Genomic DNA, 22,472 nt, shown 5'->3' on the forward strand with positions numbered 1-22,472 from the left:
GTAAGATTAGTTGCCTGCTGCAGGATGCCCAGGGTTCCTCTCACACATGGCAAGAGCGCTGTGTAGAAAACTGCAATTCTATTCGTGTGGCCAATCACCGTTTTTCACTGCGTTGTGCTTTAAAAGTGATGTTACAAAACTAAAGAATTTAACAGCCGCTGCGGCCCACCCAAGACACAACTGTGAGCCCCAAGCCAGAAAAGAGGTGCCCATCTCAGAAGGCGTGTAAGAAGAGGCAGGTCAAAGAAAGCTGATGGGCTAATGTAGAGATACTGTAAGACTGCAAAAGCAAGTGTTGGCACTCACTATGCTTATAAGACTCCCTGTGTATTACTTAGCTGCCGCTTACCACCCAGCTGTTGCCCTTGTGGAAGCATATTTATCCCATTGATATGAGAGGGGACATTTTGTCGAGTTATCGCAAAAGGATTTCAGACTAGCATGTTACAATGCTGGAAGACAAGGAGAAGAGCAAGAGAAAAACAGAAGGATGAAGGAGCCCGTACTCCCCACTCCAATCAGAACAGGGATTTCAGGGGCAAGATGCACAAAACTGCAGATCCCCCATTGCTCGCTGCGGGTCAGAAGTCTGCGCCTGCAGACCAGGACCACACAGGCTCCAGCTCCAGTGACTTGTGAAAATAATCTCCCCAGGAGAAAGAAAACATACACGTATTAACCACTTAGAAAGAGATTTTCAAAGGCTCTTGATATCCAGCTGGTCTTGATTCACGTTGACTTCAACAAAATAATCTTGGACCAATGGTGAGCACTCTGAAAAATCCCTTCTATAACTTGCCATTGAGGTATGAAAATAAGTGGTGTAAAAGGGATTGTTAAAAAAAAAAAGACAAATTAAAAATGAAAGGTTAAAATAAAATTTGGCTTCAGGCCATAAACTAGGGGGAAACTAACAGTAAAGACAGTTAAATGACTGGAAAGAGAACGCAACAGGAGCCATTATGAAAAAAAGCTGATAGCTTTTAAAAAAGGATTTGTATAGATAGCTGGGGAAATAAATTCCGTATGTGATAGAAGTGCAATTGAGAAATTAAATAAATGGAAAATAAGGATGACTAAGTAGTAGTTAACATGCCCCTTCTCAGTTGTATACTATTATCACATCTATTTTTAACATCTCTTCAGCTGTCTGCAATTGTCACGCTTTTTTCAGAACTTGTTCCAACGCTCTTTGATACTGAATTAGCTGTTTTTCACTCTTCGATGCTTACAACCGCATCTTTTTCTTACTCAACACTCCCCCTTTTCCCACAATGTTATTCCATTGTCTCCGTTTTTCATCTCTCCTTGTATGTTGACTCCCCAGTTTCTGAGCCTTCCAACTACCCTTGTTCATCTTTTTTCTGGAGCTCTTTTGGTTGAATCCTAGCATGTTTCTTTTCTTCTTTTCTAAAGATACAAGCATGTTTTATATCATATCTGGCTACTGTACACATTGTTACCCCTTCAGAAGGGCATTGAACAGCTATAGCACTGTTCATGTTGGAAAGAGTAAGCTAAACTATGGGAAAAAAGCAGTTCTTTTTGGCTTTTGCTTTCTGGTTTTTAAAAAAGAACCCAAACATTTAAACTCTCCCCTTTTCCTTTTTATCCTCAAATAACACAATCTTTCCATGAGCGGCTGAATATTCAAACAATAACAGGCATCAGAAGCGTCCGTGATTCTAGAGCTCAGGATGTGTCTAAGGAGGAGCGATAACGCAAGATTTAATAATACTGAAAAAACACAAAAGTTGTAAGGCGATGTATGGGCTCCTGAGTGAACCTGACTTTTTCTTTCTTTTTAACCTTACAAGTAGGCCCGTTCCTTAGCGTTATAGCCAATGATGCTCCATATTAACTTGGGGACACTTTTTTATTTATTAAAAAAAGCAGTTCTAAACACGTTTCAGATAGTCGAATTCACCATTGTGCGATGCCTCAGACCATTCAGCTTCATCATTAAAAGATCAGCCTTTAATTTCTCTACTTTAGCACAATTCTCTTTACCTTCTGTATGCAAAGCCAACGGTGAGGTTGAGTTGTATTTTACAACGGTCTTTGGAATGTTATTTTCAAAATTTGGACTTCCACCACAGAGTAAGCTTACCTTCAGCTGTGCCCGAAATACCATCAGCTTTGAAATTGCTCGTACTTTTCTTCCTGCGGTGCTTCTTTCTGTTGGCGTGAGGTGAAGGAGGTGGATCGAGTTTGGGGCTCGTCGTACTGGATATACTTGGGCTTGAACACACAGAATCTCCTAATCCAGTATCTGCGGTTTTGGAGTTAAAAAAAAAAACAGAAGGAAAAATAAAAATACTGCATAATTTAAATTAATGACTGCTAGAATCCAAGATATAACCCACTGCTCGCCGTTAGCAGCTGACTTCTAGAGCTTATTGACTTCCAAAGGCTACAGAGAACTTCCTAACAATACCCATTACTTTTTCAAAAAGGTACAAAAAAGCAACTTGGCTGAAGTTCTGATTCAAGCCCTATCAAATCACCAGGACTCTGCATCAATTTTAGAAGCGGGTCAGCTTGAATGCACTTTATTACTTCCATTTGCTGCTTCTTACAAAGATCTTACTGATCCTCAAATTAACTCAAGTAATGCTAGGACATTTTAATACATAATGGCACAGAGATACCCCAGCATCCTCTGAATACTACCTGCCTTCCTTAATATTAGAGACAGACGCACAGAAAAGGTGGTGATGGCAATAAAGGTGGGAAAACAAGGTAACAAACGTATGCCTGGTACAATTAATATCGTGTGATAAAGCGTCACTTACTACCTGCTCCCAACGAAAAAAATAATCCCATGTTTTGTGTGTTTAGTTTCCCACTGTACTAGGTATGGTAGCATAACACATAACAATTTTAAGAACTAATGACAGAGTCATTTTCTACCCTCTCCTACCAATTAGCTCGCTCAACCAAATCAAAATCAAAGGTTGATGACACCCCTCTCTCATAAGCAGAGACCCACAGTCTATTCCCCGGCCCATGTAATGGCCGGTAATACATAAATGCCTTCTCCTTGAGTAGTTCTTCTCTTTGAATAGTTCTTCTCTTTTTAAGTCAAAAAACACTTAACAGCAATATTTAAGAGAAGTTTAGCAAATGAGGATGTACTTGAAATTTTAACTCTCCATCTGGGTCCTTTCACATAGCAAATGCTCAAGTAACCTCAATTGAGTACTCTTCCCCAAGGTTGGTAATACAATTTTAGTTTAATGGCAACCAATCTTTTGGGTATGATCAGTGCTAAATGCATTCATTGGTTTGGTTTTGATTATGAAATTTAGCATACCATCCTGCACTTAAATTAAAGTGCTTGCTGTCATGTAAAGCGAAGCTGTTTCCAGAACCTGTGTGAGACACCATATTGCCCTTAAATGCAATGCCAAAAGTGTTCTTATGATGAATTAATATGTTAGAAAATTATAACGCCAAAGACTATGTAAAAAGTAGCTTTTGATTTTTTGAATAGTTAAATCGCCATACAACCACCTATTTGATAAAGAAACCCTTATTTTTTTTTTGGGTTTTTTTTTTTTTTTCTGATAAAGTTTACTTACTAATTACCCGCTAAGCACGGTTGTGCTGCAAGGTATTAGTGGGGGATAAATTATGTAGCTAATTGCCTGGCAATAAAGACTAAATCAAAGATAAGCTTTATATTAAGGATTTTTGTTCTTTTCCCTATGTTCCCTGTTTTGAAACCAATCATCAAATATTTAACCCCAAAAGGCAACCATGGAAACATATTTACTGTATATCTCTATAGGAGTATTTTAAGTATCTGACCCAGCAATGCTCAAAGCGGCTATCCTGCAAGGGTTTGCTGTCTCTCCAGGTGAAGAGGAAGGCAAACCCTGAAGAGAATCCATGCCAGGGCTCAGCATGCTCTTGGTAAAGGGGACACGGGCAGCTGTGACTCCCCTGACGGTGGAAGAAGAGAAGATGCCAAAGAGGATGCCAGCAGCAGAGAGGCATGGCCAAGGATGCAAGTTGGTTAATGCTAGCCCTAAATATTTACCCTCCTGTTGGAGACTTAAGAAGGTTTCCAACGTTGGGTACTCAAAAAGAAGAAAAAAAAACCAACAACAAATCCCACAAAAAAAATCCTCCTTTGCGGCAACAACATGAAAACTGGTGTGTTGAGACAGGCCAGCCGCAGCCACAGTGCCCAGCAAGGAAGGGGCCTGGCTGTGGGGGCAAGGTCTGCCACGGGGCACCAAAAATGCATCTAATTGATTTTCACTTGCTTGCAAAAATCCAGAAAACTCATAAAAATATAATGGAGAAATCCCAGAGAGCACACCAGTCAGGCAGGCTTGCTCAGATCTAATACGATTTCTCAAAATGCTTCACTTTTTCCCCTCAGAAAATATGAGGCAAGTGGCACACGGACAGGCCTCATCCTCTTCCTTCACTTCAGAAAGAATTATCCTATTTTACTCAAAGGGAGAAAAAAACAAAAATCAGGAAAAACCAGCTCTACCACCCTCTCCCATGCCTCTCAAAAAGCTTGTTTTCAAATATTCACGATGCCACGACGCGTGCCGAAGCGCTCCGGTCCCCAAGGTGGGCGTAGGAGGGCTGCGTTCGTGGCCACATGCAACTCCAGCACCAACCACGATGCCCCGGATCCGTAAAATGGTGAAGAAACCACACCCTGATGCAAAACCACCGAATATATTTTTCAGTGGGATCCCTGTTACAAAAGGTTAAGGTAGACCTGTACGCTCACTGTGGCTTAGTCTAATTTCTAGGCTATAAATTGCACCAACAAAACCTGCTCACGAGCTCTGAAAAATGAGGAACGTACAGTTCAACTACTCACGTCGTAGAGCTGAAGAATTAACCTCCCTACGGTAACTCCTTGTGATCCGCAGCCCTTTCCAGGTAATAACCTGCTGTCCTTGGGTCAAACGGCTCTGAAGCGAAAAGCCCGAAGCTTTCCCTCCCCCTCAACCAGAAAAGAAACGCGAGTGGCTTGTAAACGGGTGCGGAGCTGATATTGTTGGTGTATTAATGCCCCGTATTCCCAGTTTCGGAGACCACCCTTTGAAGATGGAAGTTATTTAACATTCTCCCGGTTTAAAATATGAGCAATCAAAAGGCGCCAGGCTTACACGCTGTGCTTTCCCATTTCCCACTACTTCTCTTGCCTGACAAGGTATTCTTCAAATTGAAAAGAGGGCTCCTGAAAGCCCGGCTTCGGAAAACTGTAAATGAGTTCAGGCTTCAGCCCACTGAATGCAATTTCATACTCCTGACTGAATACAAATAATGCATTTTATTTTGTATCAATTACCACGCCTGAGAACAGACGACCACTGCTGGTGCTATTAAATATATAAAAATAAAAAAAAAAAAAAAAAGGCAAGGAAAAAGGCACGCCAAATTAAAAAAGCAAGCGCCTCATTACTCCACATCTAAACCAGCTTTGACAGAGGCACTGGAACTCATAAGACGCGTTTCACTGGGTTGGGATGGGCTGTTTTGCAGCCATCCCGCGCGTTCAATGTCAGCCATTAGTTCTTCCCAATCGGGCATCAATGTTCAACGCACACCCGAAAAAATATATAATACTAGTAATAATAATAACAATCTGCAGTCTCTCCGAGCTTCAATACTTGAAGTATGAGTCAAAGAAGCAGTTTCACTTTTCACTCGGGAAGCTGACAAGCATGACTAGAGGGGGAATAAAATAACATTCAGTTCGCATAAATATCAAGCGGGCTGCTTGAGACTGATGGGCCAGGAATGTATTCTTAGCCATCATTCTGGCAGACAGGCCCAAGGACACTCATAACTTATTTTACAATCATTTAGTTTCAGCTCAAGTGGAAAACGTGACAACTTATCTCTGCTGACAAGATGCCATATCGAACCTTACAATTAACTCTCCCACGATTATCTGCCCAGCCCATCATTAGCTTTGCAGTTTTTGATTGACGGTACAGGCAGCTTTCCTTGATGATGGTCATCATTTGCAGGGTGTATATCTATATCATACAACATTAAGGACAAAACTCTCCCCTTGCCACGTAGCTGGGGTTGTCCTGACCAGCACATCCTCTGTTCTGCAACTGCTGGGCCACGTTTCTAAGGGATGTACGGCAACACGCTACTGAAAAATGTCATCTTCTCCTTCAAAACAGAGCATCACCGTGCTCCAGCCTACGCCTGCTGCTGACTGCAATGTACAGAAGTGAGCTAGAAATGCCCATGCCCTCTCCCAGCAAACCGCCAGCCTTCCTCCCTGCCCTCTCTCCCCACTGTAATTATTAACTCCACTCAGCTGGAAGTGAGAGCTGACACGAGCCACGTCCTTGTGGTTTACCTCTGCATGCTCACGAGGCATTAAGGAGGACGCCATGAATTTCACGTGTGCGTTCGGTGACTTTCCGTACCGCCGAGAAAACGTTTTTTCTGATCGAAAGCAGAGTTTTCTAGTTTTGCAGGGTCGTGAAATAACGCCAATCTTATACCAAGGGGTAGGAGAGCTTCTGTGCAAACAAAGCGGAGGCGCTCATTCCAGAAAAAGTAGTAAAATAGTCAATTCGGAGTACATTGAGGGTAAGTTTATGTTTATGCAAGTTATTTGAGGCCATTTTAAAATATGCAGTAGCTCATGCTATGCTCAGGAGCAACAAGAGACACGTGGTAACCAAACCCCTTAAGTTATCAAGAGATGGGATATTAAAAAAAACCCCAATCGCTCTGCTGTTTGAGAAGTGGTATTTCTCTGTAGGTGCACGACACGTGGGGTAAGACAAAGGTTCTGCTCATTCAAGCCTGACCCTCCTTTGCTAGAAATTACAAAACAAAACAAAAAAGCCAATGCAGCTTTTATTTTCCAGAAAGCAAGTCCCATGTCTGCCTCTCCCCTAGATGCCTTTTGTAATTACAGTCATAATAGAAACTCCTTTCAATTATGACGAATTCTGGTAGGAGAAACGAGAGGCGGAAGGGAAGAAGGATGCTGCCTACAACTACAACCCAGAATTACGAGACCAAACATTAAATGAAAAAAGAAAGCAACCAATCCTTCTCAGAAGAGTCTCGAGGGCCGTGCTGTTGTACTGTGCTTTATTTGCCATTTGAAACAGTTACGTTTGATATCCTCTCGCAGTATTATACGATGTTTGTAAAACCTAACATTCTGCACAAATCTCGCTTATCTCTTTATAGGCTTGTTATTTGGAAGCTGCATGCGCTCCAGAAATGGATCTCAAAGACAACTCCATTTGTGCCCTCTGAGGACATCACGAGAGCCCTCCTGGATCTGAGAAGGGTAAGGAACCCAACTCAAACCCAGCCTGTGCTTCCTTGGTGCCCCCAGCAGAGGACACGGCTGACATGCATCCTAAACTCCCAAGCATCTGCTCAGAGAGCATCTGAGATTCGGATTGAAGCCATTTCTCCTTCCCCCCTTGCAGTGCCTGCACAGCAGAGCTGCAGGAGACACCAAGACAGGAATCAAGGAGGCAAAGAAAAGGAGGGACAATAAGCAGGTACAAGTGTCCCATGCCAGGGTAAAAGGGCTGGGGGTGCAAAAAGATGAGGAAAGGAGACAACATATAAGGTACGGCAATAGCACAGCACAAAGGCTGAGACACAAAAATCTGAGAGCAGAGCTTCATCTTTGGCCCACGGTTCCTATTCTCTCTCATACACACAGAACCCTCTCTCCTGGGTAACCATTTGCAGCGGAAACAAGGATATTCTGACCTCTTCTATCTTCGCGTCTTTTGATTTATTTCATATTTTTGTCAAATCACCTATTTACAAAAACTTGAAACGAACTCAACAGGTGACGCTATTCTCCACAGACCAAAGTCGAGCTTGATCTGGTTTACATTTTTCTTGCATCTTCTTGTTAAAATTTTCCAACAGGCTTTCAAAGTGAAATTAGACTTTTTTGTCAAGCCCAGCTCCCCAACGCGGCGTTATTCTCAAGTAGCTGGAGATTGATTAATTTGGGTTTTTGATTTGCCGAAGTGACAAGAAGTCAGACGTTACAAAAGCGGGACCAGTGAATGGGATCAATTAAAGAGCAGAAGCAGCAACACAATTAATAGCACCAGGTTCAAGGGGGAAAAGAAAGCGCTGATGACGAAAACAACAGCAACAGCTCTGACTGCAGCAGGAATCTTTGCCACGACCCAAGGAAGGCTGAATCCAAAGAGGGTGTTTCAGAACTTTTACTATGCCATTAGCGTTGAAATGAAATAAGGCAAAGATGTCGGTAGCTGGTGGACTGAATAATAAAAAAATAGCTGGACACTTTCATCTTCTACACATGTGTTTTAAATAGAGGTGAAAAAAGCAATCCTTTTATTTAAGCAGGGGAAGCAATAGACTAAAACCATCTGTAGTTGTATTTCAGACCCATTTCCCCGAGCCGAGATTTTTCTGGCTGTGAAATCCAATGCTCTACAGCTTCCCTTTACAGCTATTACCATAAACGTTCTATCAAGGTCTTTATATTCCTCCTCTGCCTCAAACCGAAGTTAAAGGGATGCTGCAATTGCACAATGACTGCAGAAGGCTGGAGTCAGGCACGGACGTACAGGACTGACATTAAAATCCTGTCAAAACTGCAGCTTGGCAGAAGTCTGCGGATAATAAACACTCGTGAGTGGGGGAGACGAGGTAGCGTGAGATTACAGCCTACAGAAAAAAAAAAAACAAACCAAGAACAGGCAAATACTTTTTAAGTACACAGAGCTCATACCTTTGGTAGGAATTAGGCGCATCCGGTCATCGTTTAGCTGAATTCAGCTTGGACACGCAAGCTATCGAGGGCTTAAATTAACCTGCTGCACTGAACGAAATTAAAAGGAAGCTCTGAGCAGAACTGGGGGATGGAGATGAAAGAGCCTCAGGAGTATTCTCTTTCCACGGCGCCTGCCATTTTTCCAGCCTTGTGCCTAGAGCCTGTAAATCACAAAAGCTATCCTGTCATGTACAGAAAGCCCCACTGAATGCCCAAGTTACTGCCTCCCTTCCTCTAATAGCAATTTCAATTAAATACGAAAAACAAAGCTTCCTTCTTGACAAAAAAAGATCTCCCGGCTTTTGGAGGGTCTGGCTTTTGATAGGTGGTAGCACGCCTCAAGCAAAGTGGACCTGAAGGCACGTTTGGCCTGACAGGATCGTTTCCACTCGGCAGCCTAATAAGCCACTTTGTGACAAGCGAGGGACATCATCCCCAGACCCGCGAAAGAAAGCCAGGCTCATGACAGTAAAGCACAGATATCGGAAGGACCGTCTTCAATGACTTCAGAGATAGTAAGACCCTCGTTACCATCTCCCTTAACCAAAGGAAAGACAAAGTTACCTCTAGCTCATTTCCCACTAACAGGCAATGTCTGCCCCATCTTAAAGGAAGCATGAAAGCAAAAATGCAACACAGTGTTTAAAAAAGCCCCCACTAAAGTACACTGCTCACTAAATTTTCCCTCCTAAGGAGCAAAATATTACGGTGCTAGCGAAACACCATCCTGCTCCCCAGAAATCAGAGTATTGCTGGCAAGGAAAAGAAGCAACCCTGTCCTGTCCCATCAACTCCCTTTCAAAGCCATCCTATGAAGTAAGCTCCTTGCACCACAGAAGGAATTTACCACCTTTTCCTAAGAGACCCTCCTGTGTTGCCACTCAGGTGACAAGCATCAGCAGTAAGGACTAACTGTATTTTAGAGGAACAGCAAGCCTCAGAACAGGAACAAGACACTAGGTCTTTCCCTCTGTACATCTTGCCTAAAGCAGGTTCAGGTCAGGGGCAGAGATATTATAAACCTCTCCCCAGGTTAACGTAGTTTGCTAATTTATCTTATCTTGCGTTACACAGATGCATCTTTGTGCTTGCCTCCTTTGTACCGTGCGCTAAATATGCCCTGTGGAAAGACCAACAATGACAATTTGTTTGAATACATAAGGACAACAAACCAGAAAGAGATGCAAGCCTTAGATGGTGCAGGATGCCACCACATCCCAAGGCAAACTAGCTTCATGGCTCCCGCCGCGCAGACCTACAGTCTAGATGTATAAGGGATGTCTCTAATTCTTCTGCCATAACGCTTTCACTGGGCAGCATCAGATCTGTTAAGAAGATGTGATTCTTATGTGGTGTCACCCTGAATTGCTACAAACAGGGTGTACAATGCTATGGGCGTTGCTTCTCCTGGCCATCAACTGTATACAAAACGGAGAGGGGAGGAATATTACAAAAGGCAGCTGGTTACGGGGATTAATTTCAGGTATCTAGTTCTTAGGGACCCCATGAGGCAGAAAGATGGATGGTCCTTTCGAAGTCAAACCGTACAGCGGTGGAATGGTTTCAGGGCAGCATCTCTTGGTTTCTTTCCAGGTCATGCGTTGGTTAGTCTATCTGCCGCTTTTGAAGCCAGGTAGATAATCAGACACCTCAAGAATAGTTACCAGCTGCAGCACACTGTTCCCAGTGAACCCATCAAGATGATCCCAAGTAATGGCAATTTGCAGAAAAATAAACACTTGCAGCACGTCTAAAAGACATCTTGGATGAACAAGCTACACCATGATCAAGTACACACAATATTGTGTGACAAACGCTATTTTATATCCTTGGTCTAAATGATACGTGTAATAAATTCACCTCAATTATACAGAGTGGGTGAGAGCTCCACCCTGATCTAACAATCAGCATTGTCTTCTAATTGCAAAAAAACCTCATTTCACAATATTTTGCTTTGAAATAGAGCCTTCAGGTCTCGAGGCACTTGGAAAATAATGAACCCATGCCTTACTGAATCATTTCCTACTAAAATATTTACCTTGTATTTCAAGATAGGCAAAATAAGACAGAAAGGAAGAACTGACTCTCTTCAAAGAAATGCTCAGAGGCAGAGATAGCGCCACGTCTCTTGTCTCTACTCTTGTACTTTAACCTTCAGTCTGTATAACCTGTGGATAACTTCAAGCATCAAACCCACTCACTGGTAATTGAGAAGAGGTTAGGAAACTCTCCACTGTTAGCCCGCAAGACTTCAGTGACAAGCCCTAATATCAGTGTTCTGGAAAAAAATAGAGAGACTTTCACTATTAACACTTTACAATTAAAGCTGTATAGCAAACAGGCAGTTAAGTGCATCACGCGAGGTGGGAAATGGCTAAGGCTTTGCTGGTAACGTATGCGACGAGCAGCAGTGTCAGAAAGGGAAAGAAATAATGGAAGCAACAGCAAAGATACTCTTAATCAAAGGGAAACCCGAACATTTTCCTATTGCAGAAACCTATAGCCAAAAAGTAAAGCTTTTAACATAAAGCTATGTCTTTGCTGCCTTTTATAGGTGTCAGGTGACATACTGGCATTAACAAACTTTTTTTTTCTTCCTTAACTTCTAAATGTAATCAAGCACTCTTCCTAGCTCTTACCAGCTCTTCTACGGGTTTAGATAACCCAAGTCAGGGCCCTCCTTTTGCCCTCACAAAACCCACGCATCGGAAAAGCCACTCGCCTAGAGCGACTCGCGAACTGGATACTCCTCATCGACCCGGACCGCGGGTGGCACACGCGATCACCGAATTAAGGGATGATATCAACTGTAACAAATGAAGGGCCCAGAGACTTGAAAGGAGATGCTTTTCCACCTGCAGGAAGGCCAGGTCTCTGCGCTTCAGCTGTCCCCCAACAATCGGCAGGTTGTGAAGGAGCTGCATATTGGATTTAACACAGAAGCTTCTTTCACTCCTTGAACCGCAGATGCTGTGAAGAAGCTTTGAAGCGTTGGATTCCATAGGTAACGTATACACAACATCCCTCTGCCCCACGCTCTGTGATCTGGGCTGGAAAGAAACTGAGCCTGCAAACAGACATGCTTGATGAGACAACTGCTCTCCTCTTAACTGGAACAGAAACTTCATTAAGCCAGAGAAGAAATAAAAGCATCGTGTGTGTTTAAATGTTAAACAAGAAATCTAATTATTACAGGCATCTATTTGAACTACCAAAGTATGGACATATGATGACAAAATTCTGAAATCAGGAATTACTCCAATGGTAGCTATACAGTAACTTTTCGCTTTCTCAATTTTATGTTTAAAACTTTACTAAACTTTATCTGAATTTAAAATGTAGACTATTATTATATAAATTTAGATAAAAAGATTAAGAAAAACACAAGTGTACTGATCTGGGAAGTTTACTAATTTCCCTGCCTAAGTCTTACTGATAAAGTCCTTAAATATGGAATGCATTGGGCTTGTTAAATTTTTAAGTCATGTTACTTGAATTAGCAGAGTTTATAGCGTGCCACGCTATGCCCTTGCAGTATTATGTCTTTCCTGGATGTTTACTTGAAAATGTGTCTCTCAATTTATATTACTCTCTGTAAACAAGATTTTATTTTTCAAAGTTCATAAACTCCTGTAGGACACTGTGTGAATCCGGCTCATGGACTTATTTCCTTGCAATTGTAATTTATCAAGATACGTCACTCCTGAATACATACAGGCATCCTCTCATCACATGCAGCTCTTCGGCTTTAAATAGCTAGTGCCAGAAGATTCGTCCTTCTGCTGCTGCTGCTGCACGCAGTCAATGTGTTCATGTCTCGGCCACTATTTAAGCTTTTTAAGACCACAGGTCACATTTATTCCTGAGATACCAGGAAAAACAGTCACAGCTGATCCTCTATCTCACACTATCTATCGGCAAGACCAGCCGAGAAACATCACAGCAAAACTCATTCCAAACTGCAACCATTTAAGATTAAAGCAGTCTTAAACTACAAACACACAAAACCCCCAAACCAATAACCCTTTGAAAGACTAAACGATCTTTTTATACAAATGAGGTTACAGGATGGTGTCCCTGATAAAGAGTTTGCTTTGTACGGGGGCGCAATCACCTTCAATATTAACCCTTCCATTCTGACAGATACTAATATAGAAAGAGAACAGAATTTATATTTTACAGACTTCTAAGTGCAGTATCTGTCAAACGTCAAGCACCTGAGCTACAGGGAACCAGCTTGCAGCTGAAGTTAGACAAGGAGACAGCTGTGGAGATATATATATATATATTTTAAAACACAACCTGGAGTTAAAAGCACCCCTGTTTCTAGTGATATCGGTGCTGTGTATCTGCTTTCCATACTTGATAAGCATGGATTTTCTGCAGTGGTTGAATACCACGAGTGGGGTACCGCTCCCCACTAACCCTGCACCCAGAAGGTCAGGAACGAGGAATGTCTCCCAGACACAAGCTTGCAGACCTGATAAAGGGAACATTGACTATTCTCACTATCCTGTCAGGCTAAAGTTTATGCTCCATAATAAAAATAAAGTGCTTTGGTCTGAGGTGTTCCGTTTTGTTTTTTTTTTCCCCATTTTCTTGTGAGTGGGGACAAATGGAGAAGGTGTGACAACTAAACCCACCTACAGGCAGAAAAGGCACTGATTTATTGAACATTGCTAGACAATCAAGTCAGATTAATCAACATCAGTAACCACACAAAAAACCCAACAACTTTTTTCTCCCTGATTATAAGGAACGTGCCATACGCTTTCCTATTCAGTTTAAATTTTAAGCAAAATTAAATGCAAAATACCCGTTTAGGCATCCGTAAGTTAACATCAGGAAAAACCAAAGCTTTATAGTTACACTCAAAAAGTTAATTTAGTCACATAAACAATTTATTGACAGACATTTGGCACTTCAGGCTGTGAACAAGATTAAGATGAGCATGAGGCTGCCAGTGTCAAATTATCCGAAGATGAAAACTCTTGCTGTTTTGGAATCAAGCTCAGGATTTAATTGCTGAATGCAACAATTCTTTATATTTTAATCGGGGGGAGGGAGGAGGCAGAAAGAAGAGGATCTCAAAGAAGAAGAGCAGATGGGTTTCTGGAGAGCTGCAGAATTGTAAAAATCCATATAATATAGTGCAGGATCTAAACAGCAGGACTAAGTAATCCAGCAAAGTTGCGCATAAATGCCCACATACCAAGTATCTTCCTTAAACCAACATCACGACGCAGCTCAGTTTAAGCCTCAAAGGCTTATTGGTACAATTTCCCCCTCCCACCACGGACACAGAAACAGAAAAACCGCTTTCATATCTTCCATTCTTTTAACTCGTCATGAAGCAACGCGCTCCCCGATGGATGCAGACTCCAGTTGGACCAAATGGCAATGGCTCATCTACAGTTCGACGTTCACTGAGCTGCAACCCACAGCGTGGATGGCCCGGTGAAAGGCAGACTGAAAGTTGTAAGCAAACCATCAGTGTCTGAACCACTATTCGCAGATGTAGCAAACTAAAGGGGTTTTGCCCCTTGATTACTTTTTTTTTTTAGCATGGCACATGGGGCAGAATTTCAGGAACACACAGAATCACAGAATGGTTAGAGCTGGAAGGGACCTTAAAGATCACCTAGTTCCAACCCCCTGCCCTGGGCAGGGACACCTCCCACCAGACCAGGTTGCTCCAAGCCCCGTCCAGCCTGGCCTTGAACCCCTCCCGGGATGGGGCAGCCACAGCTTCTCTGGGCAACCTGGGCCAGGGGCTCACCACCCTCACAGTAAAGAACTTCTTCCTGATATCCGATCTAAATCGCCCCTCTTCCAGTTTGAGACTGTTACCCCTCATCCTATCACTACATTCCCTGATTCAGAGTCCCTCCCCATCTCTCCTGTAGGCCCCCTTTAGGTACTGGAAGGCCACTATAAGGTCTCCTTGGAGCCTTCTCTTCTCCAGGCTCAGTGCCCTCCTGTATGACAGGACAGGTTTTCCCCCATCATTTTGGCAACACGTACCTAGAGAACACAAGGTAAGAGCCTCTATTTTGTGAATCTGGTAGGAATCTCCCCAAGAAAAGCAACCTTACCTTCCCATTCAATTGAGATTCTTATGGTCTACAGAACAGAATGGGTAAGCATTGGGTCCTGCTACTTCTGGATGCTAACACATTCCTACAAGAACCACCCATTTAGTTTAACACTCTGAAACCCTTTTCAGAGAACTTATCCTTATGCCAACACCATTTTGGAGAAGAAAGCTCAGCGAAAAAACAAATGGGATGTCTGCCCACATCTCAGAAACTTTACGTTTCCCCTCTCCATCTGCCTTCAAGCTCAGGTAGGGCACAGGCAACATGACGCTCTCCTGACTAATGCTCAAGCTGTCAGACAATAATCAGATTTCCTTGCTGACCTCCTCTTTCTAGCTGAGGACTGAAATGATATGGCTTCCTCCTCCTTTAAAAAGTTCTAGAAACCAGTATGAAACACCACCACTTCTAGGGTCTTATTTAAATATCAGACTGTCTTTGGTATCTTCCTCTTCATCACGCTGCAATGGAAAAATGATGAATGACACAACTATGAGAATAGTAATACTGAACATCTAGCTGCAAATGTCTTGTCTCAACCTCACATACTTTATGGTAAGAACCCAGAAGAAGACAGGCAACGCTCAGAGAGAATGCAACTTGCACAAGGGAAAACTGCTGAAATGATAGTCTAAATGAGGTGGTGCTGGCAGATTGCTTAGGCAATTTGGCAAATTCCGTTAATTGTGAAAATATGATAACGATATTCCTGTCCTTTTACTCAAGAAAGAGGAGCAGCAACACACAATTTTCTTTGAAACCAAGGATGAAGTTCAAGACCAACTTACTATTATAAGGAACTTATTGGTCTTGCAAGGCACAGCAAGCATTCTGCCCTGCAAGCCTTACAATATTTTGGGGAGCCATAGGTTGCAAAACTGCATTTCCCCCCTGTATAAATTAAAATCGATTTGAAATGTGAAGTTCTGCAGGGTAGTTCTTGCTGCGCAGCATTAGCCACAAGGAAGATGCTACAGCAATTCTGAGAAAATACCCGTTTCCTGTTCCCTTTCTTCACAGAGTAAAGGCACAGACACTACACTGGTGGGAGTCCAGCTACCTAGGACATTGTCACATAGGAATTTTTAATATTTCTGATTGACCAGGCTACTTCAGCTAAGAGCTCATCAAAAACGCCCACTAAATTTTAATCCTGGAAGTTTTGGAGTGTGCAACCTTGTGCTGAAGGAGGAGCATTTTCCAGAAATTGCTAAAAAGTAGTACTTCATAAGCCAAGTTTCCTCAAGGTATGGCAGGCTGTTCAGAAAGCAAAGTTGTTGTTAGCAGAGTTTACCCTGACAAAGTTTCCCTCTGGAAGCATTTGCCAGAAGCAACTTGTCTGTTGATCACGAAAGGGTGTGAAAAATGCAGGAATATTCCCTTTTCCTTCCTATTTGTAAAGACAATGTGAACTGCTTGCACACCTACTGTCTTATACGTGGCAAATTTTAAAATATTAAATATTAGTAACTGCAGGAAACCCTAGAGTAGCTCTAGAACAGCCAGGAAAAAAAAAAAAAAAAAAAAGAAGAAAATGACTTTATATTTGATTTTCAGTAATTACTTCCTTCTTTAAAAAGGAGGAAAAAGCTCTTCCAACCCAGACCATCTATGTACACTTAACACAAATAATTCTGAAATTCTATAAATCTATTTAAAATTATATAATTTATCCTAGTCAAGAACTCGCCTATTGAATTCAAACAACTCTGAACAATGTTTTCTGGGTCACTTTTGAAATGGAAGTGTTATGAAAGCAAGTTGAACCATGTTTTTTTTTTCAAGGTATGGCACAGGACTGCACCATTGAATTACTCCAAGTGCTTACGATGAGAAAAGTAAGGCAAGTTGGAAGGTTTGCGTTCCTATAAACACTCCGATGTCCTCCCATACCCCACAGCACGGTGAGAACTCAATTTCACATTAATAAACCTTAACACCAAACTGTTAGAAACTCAAAAGACACCAGGTATTACAACTTACATAAATTACAGCCAAGATCAAATGGCCCGTACAAGCAATTGTACAGTGATAAAGCCTAAGTGGATGATATTTAAACAGATATTTGATTTACTGCAGAATTTTATACCACACTAGAATTCAAATGACAATTTACAAGTCCAGAGGCAAGAAATCCCCGTCCCATGCAAACTACTGTTTGCAGCACTGTTTCAGAAGAGCTGTATTTTATAACTTTAAGAAAGAAATTCTTCCCTCTGATATGCTCAGGACAGAGTCTGAGAAGCCAAACTATAAAACCTGACATTTAAAAAGAGAATGAACAAGCTACTTCTTCATCCCCAGGTAGGAAATAACATCCTCAGCCTTCTGTGAGCTAAGCCTCCTGAACCTAATTTTTGCAATCTAATACACCTAGCCGTGATTTCTTCCATTAAAAAAAAAATGCTCCGATGCTAAGTTTGAGGGTATGTTTCTCAAGCTCTTTAGAGACGTACAAATTGTGAAGACTGTAGAACAGACAACACCATCTCTTATTAATGGCAGCAGCTCCACTAGCTAATACGAATCTGTTTTCCATCGGAAAAAACTGCATTCTGTACTCAAGTTTGAGATGCCTCACAACAGTTCTCCCGGCCAACTTTTCCTCGATTCCTCGAAACAGTCCTGCCTTTTCCCAGCCAAGAAAATTTGCAGAAGAAAAAGAACGTACGGAATAAAATAACAGGCGAATTTGCAGAGGAGGAACGGTGCAGATTCACATTCTTGAACCAAACTAACACCTGGACAGGATACGAATGGCTCCCCTGAGACCGGACAACCCCCTTATTCCCCAGCAGTGAGCAACTATAGATAATTCTGGGTGGGGGGAAAAAAAAAAATCCATCAAGGAAAATATTTATCAAAAAAAAATAAATAATTGCAGACCTCCAGTGTTCCAATGCGATCCAGGAAAACCTCTTGGCCAATAGTGGCAGCAACAGTAATTGTTCTAAATCTATCAATAAAGCTAAGCTGGTCCTTCATTGACTGCAAACACCAATTTCTTTCATGGAGGATTGTAAGTTGATGTTCATGGTTTCTCTACCACCATTAGGGTGATAAACAGTTTAAACTACACCAGGATCTGACATGTAGATCAATTCTGGGTCCATAAAGAATCTACACAAGAGGTTCCCGGACAGGGATTTACTGCCCCCAGTTTTTATTCTCTCTTGCTGCAAAAATGACTTCTGTCAAGTACTTACAAGACTAAGGAAAAAAAAAAGTAAAAAGAATTAATTTTTCATGTGCTGCTGGAACAGCCGTTTTAAATTTCTGAGTTTTTAAGGCAAATATGTTATTGCATTTAAAATTATGCTGAACAGTGGGTGGTATTTAGCTAAATAGTGAGCCAGTTGCATGATCTGCTCACTATCAAGCAGGCAGCAATTTGAAACACTGAACTAAGCTGCCTAGATTTTCTCCGAGGGCAGTCACAGGCTTCATGTTACCAGTGCCAAATTATATTAGACATTTAATTTTAAACCTCAGGTACTTAAATGTAAAACCTTACAACAGTAATAGTCATAAAGCAGTGGGGCATTCCATTTCAGAGAATGGATTTTTCTATTTTTCCCCTTTAATTTAACCAGCACCTCCTGTTTTGTGGCTCTGCCCACTACAAAGTAATTTATCTAATTAGGAGATGTTCACAGCTGCTTGAAAGACAGAAGCCCCAGGAAACCAAAGGTCTGGTTCGGAAGACTTTGAAAAGTTCTCCAGAGCCACACAAAGTATTAATTTAATGTGAAAAAAAGGTGCAGAGAAAAATTGAATCCCAATATGTTATTTTGTCTACAATAAAACCATGTGACAATAAGCAGGCATATTCTCCAGTACATTGGCATTTGAATTCCAAAAGATGCTTAGCTTCTCGCCATACCTGCTGCTTTCACAGTATTATCTTTTTATGACTAAAATTCAAAAATCTTTTAATGGAGGAAAAAACCCCTGAAATTAAAGAGAGTTTTTCATGCGTCAACTTACCGGCGTAAAGGACACATCTATGAGCTTATCAGAAGATGATACACCGATAGCAATGAATTATTCTTGAGGCTTTGTAGCAGTTTTATTGCGATACTTCTGTTTCTGCTGACCCTTAGTTGCCTAAAACTCACCATTAGTCCAATTTTTCCCATGTATTTATAAAAAAAAAGCTTTTTTTTTTTTTTTTTTAAGTTAGAACCTCTGCAAGAAATTATTTGAGTCAGGCTTATCCAGAAGTACCCACCAGTCACGTGCATTTTTCGAACACATATTTCATAGGTAATTCTAGCTGTCGTCTCTTTTGATCCAGAAGTAATTGCATATGAATGTCAAGTCAAAAAAAGGTATCGCACATACTTGGAGTACAGAGTTCGCGTAGGAGAAAAGGTTCCCTTCGCCAGGAATTTGAACCTAGCTGAAGTGCAGCATCCGGAGCAAAAGACAAGTCCAGCAAACATCTCAAAACCAGAAAGCGCGTTACGAAGTAAAAGGGAAGGGAGAAGGCAGGAATTTAGGTTACATTTCTACTTTTCCACATAGTAATTACTTGCCGTTTTTAGGAAGTCTTGAATTCTGCATTTTGAAGATTTTCCTCTACTGCAGCCTCAGTTGTCACCTCTGGCACTAAGGAGCAAGGGGGTGGCATCTGCTCCCCTGTCCATAGGTATGTCAGGTGTCAAGGACCAGAGGCTACATCTTGGTTTTTACTTGCCTTTCTTCTAGTGCAAACAATATTCTCCAACTTTTCTTTAAAAAGCTACAGTACAAGAGAAAGGCGCGAAAAGCTGAAACTTTGATACAGCCTTTTAAAAGGGAAGTAGAATTGGGGTGGATTAAAATGATGAAGCAGCTTGGGAAAAAGAAAGAGAAATAAATTGCCTTACTGTGAAACCAGTCTAAAGGAATTTGTGTAGGGCAGTCGTTGCCCTAAAAGCCTAACCAGTTTCCGAAGGAAGGGGTGAGCTGGGTTGACACAGAAGAGAACAGCGCTGAAGCATTTTATCGTGCTGTTTAGCAGTATCTCTGGCTCTCACCATGGCTGAAATAAAGGATGCTTGCTTAAAAAAATTCTCGGTCAAAAATCTGTACCATTTTGTTGCAAGTATCACGCTCCTGAAGATGCTGCCCACAAATTTAGAGCTCCAGAAATGTATGTGCTTCAGGCACTATGAACTTGAGAGCTAACGGCACTCAGAGCCAAGCTGACCAAGATTTTAAACTCTCTGTTCTCATAAAGTGGCACTGAAACTGTCCAAGCTTTTTAAAAACACAGAGACAGCATCAGAGCTATATACTCAATTCAAACCCTATGCAGATGCCTACATACATAGACATATATATATGAAAGGAGGGTGTAGAGGGGGGGTCGGTCTCTTCTCCCAGGTAACAGGCAATGGGACAAGAGGAAACGGCCTTAAGTTGCACCAGGGGAGGTTTAGACTGGATATTAGGAAGAATTGTTACACGGAAAGGGTTATAAAGCATTGGAACAGGCTGCCCAGGGAAGTGGTTGAGGCACCATCCCTGGAGGGATTTAAAAGACGGACAGACGTGGTGCTCAGAGATATGGTTTAGTGATGGGTTTTGTCAGAGTTACATTGACAGTTGGACCGGATGATCTGAAAGGACCCTTCCAACCTGGGCAATTCCATGATTCTATGAGATGTATATATATACTTACACATATGGGACATGTGAAATAGTTTTCATACTCTTCTAATTCTCACTACCTTAGGGATAGCCATCAGAAACAGCTTTCTTCCCTCCTTCTCCTGTCCTACTCACATTTCTCCCCGTTATCCATACTCTCAATTTCTTCTCAGTTCATTCTTCTCTTTCACACGCTCATCGACCTTTCCCCTTCTGTTTCATGAAATTTCCACGGTTTCTCCTCGTGCCTATTAAACCCCATGCTCCTGGACACGTGTGCTTCACTGGTATGAGCGATCTCCTCAGCGCACCACAACAGAAATACCCGAGTCCCAGGGCAACCACTATGGCTGCTCCAAGGATGCTCTCGTTTGGGTAGGCAGCAGGTCGGCTGTAGGTGAAGAGCCCTGTCTATCTCCATCCTTCCCAGGCACTCTTTCGAGGCCAGAGGCACCATTTTGTTACTGAATATCACACATGCCCTTTAAAAACAACAACCCCTCTCTCACTCTCACAATCTGATCACTGCAAAACACCATCTGGAACAGCGTTTGCTCCTTTTCATACTGTTAAACACTCCACAGAGACAACACTACGACTACGCCAGTGCTGTGCATACATTAAAGCAAGAGCACAGACGAGAAAGGACATGCTGATAAAAAGATGTGAAGGATAATTTACTGCCAATACCCACCACACAGAGTAAGGAAATAAGAATATGAAGTGAACAACCTACGTTACATACCTGAAATTAAAATTAAGCAGTATTAGAATTACATTATCTCTCTTCCTGCTGAAAAAGGATTGTATTGATCTGTTCTCTTTAATCTAATTCCTCCTTTTTCTCTCAGATGCTGGAAGCTTGGCTTCCCACAGAGTGTCTGGGTGAACATCAGGTCTTTTTTTTTTTTTTTTTTTCTCCTTCTCTTTTTAGAAAATGCAAACCACCAAACTCCCCCTTCACCCCAAAGCAGGTAACCCCTCCCAGCTCCAGGTTTCTTACCACTGCTAATGCCAGAGTTTGCAATGACTGTTGCCTCACTCCACTGATCTGCACTGGAGACCGAGTAAGAGCGCTGATGCATACCATCCGGACGACTGTTGAAGGAGACTAGACTGATCCCACTTGCCATCTGAGACACAGATGTGCTAGTAGTCACGTTCCCTAGACATAAATGGAAAACAAATTGTGTCAATAGAGAAGACAAAGTTGATTTGCATGAAGATGGATGGGGTGCATCTTTACAGAGCAGAAAACGAGATTACTTAACCAACACAAAAACCTCCCTGAAACTCCGAAGACAACCGTCCTGTGACCAGTTTGGGGCACCAAAGATTTCAGTAGGCCACTCAAACCCAGCTAGGAACTTCTGACAAAAGAGCCTAAATTTTCAAGATGTCAGCTCATTCTGTCCATTTGCCTTCTGGAAATCCACAATCCTGCAACCAGTCACGTTTCGTAGAGGTTCGCCACTTGTTACAGGTAGAGCACAAAAGACAGACTGTGCACAGAAAATACATTTATTCCTGAAAACCACTGTTTACACAAGCAACCAGGATGAGACAACTAAGCCAACTCAGAGAGTTTAGAACAGTCTCCCTCTAAATAATATTTCACATAAGTATGTCCCCAAGTGAAGTCAAATACATAGTGATGGGGAGGCAAATAACTACCAGCATTGCAAGACCAAGCAAAAAACTTACTCAGATTTTTTAATCTTAAAACAGTATCATGACACAAAGCACGCACTAGAGGCTTGTTCCATTGACTGCAAATATCATTCCTGTGTCTCGTCCCACAGCAACACGCCCTTCACAACTCTAACTGAAGGCCTACAACACAAAAGGTGAGATACAAAGAATAGCCTTTACCCAGTAAACACGAGAAATAATTTTAGTATTTTCATGATTGTTGAGGTCTAGAACAATAAAATGCTGGG

At 41.9% G+C, this 22,472-nt stretch overlaps 1 protein-coding gene across 10 annotated transcripts in view; it reads right to left on the reverse strand.

Annotated features, from left to right (window-relative positions):
- Nucleotides 1-22,472, reverse strand: part of AGAP1 (ArfGAP with GTPase domain, ankyrin repeat and PH domain 1) — a 380,589-nt gene that overhangs the window by 99,450 nt on the left and 258,667 nt on the right. For 8 of the 10 annotated variants that reach the window (XM_063341692.1, XM_063341691.1, XM_063341693.1 and 5 more), the window contains 2 exons: nucleotides 21,536-21,697; nucleotides 2,111-2,272 (listed from right to left, as the gene is read on the reverse strand). In XM_063341692.1, the coding sequence (XP_063197762.1) occupies nucleotides 2,111-2,272; nucleotides 21,536-21,697 (324 nt within the window). The remainder of the gene's footprint in view (nucleotides 1-2,110; nucleotides 2,273-21,535; nucleotides 21,698-22,472) is intronic. The other 2 variants (XM_063341694.1, XM_063341689.1) reach the window with 1 other exon arrangement.

This window comes from Chroicocephalus ridibundus, chromosome 7 (genome assembly GCF_963924245.1).
Source record: "Chroicocephalus ridibundus chromosome 7, bChrRid1.1, whole genome shotgun sequence".
Taxonomy (NCBI): domain Eukaryota; kingdom Metazoa; phylum Chordata; class Aves; order Charadriiformes; family Laridae; genus Chroicocephalus; species Chroicocephalus ridibundus.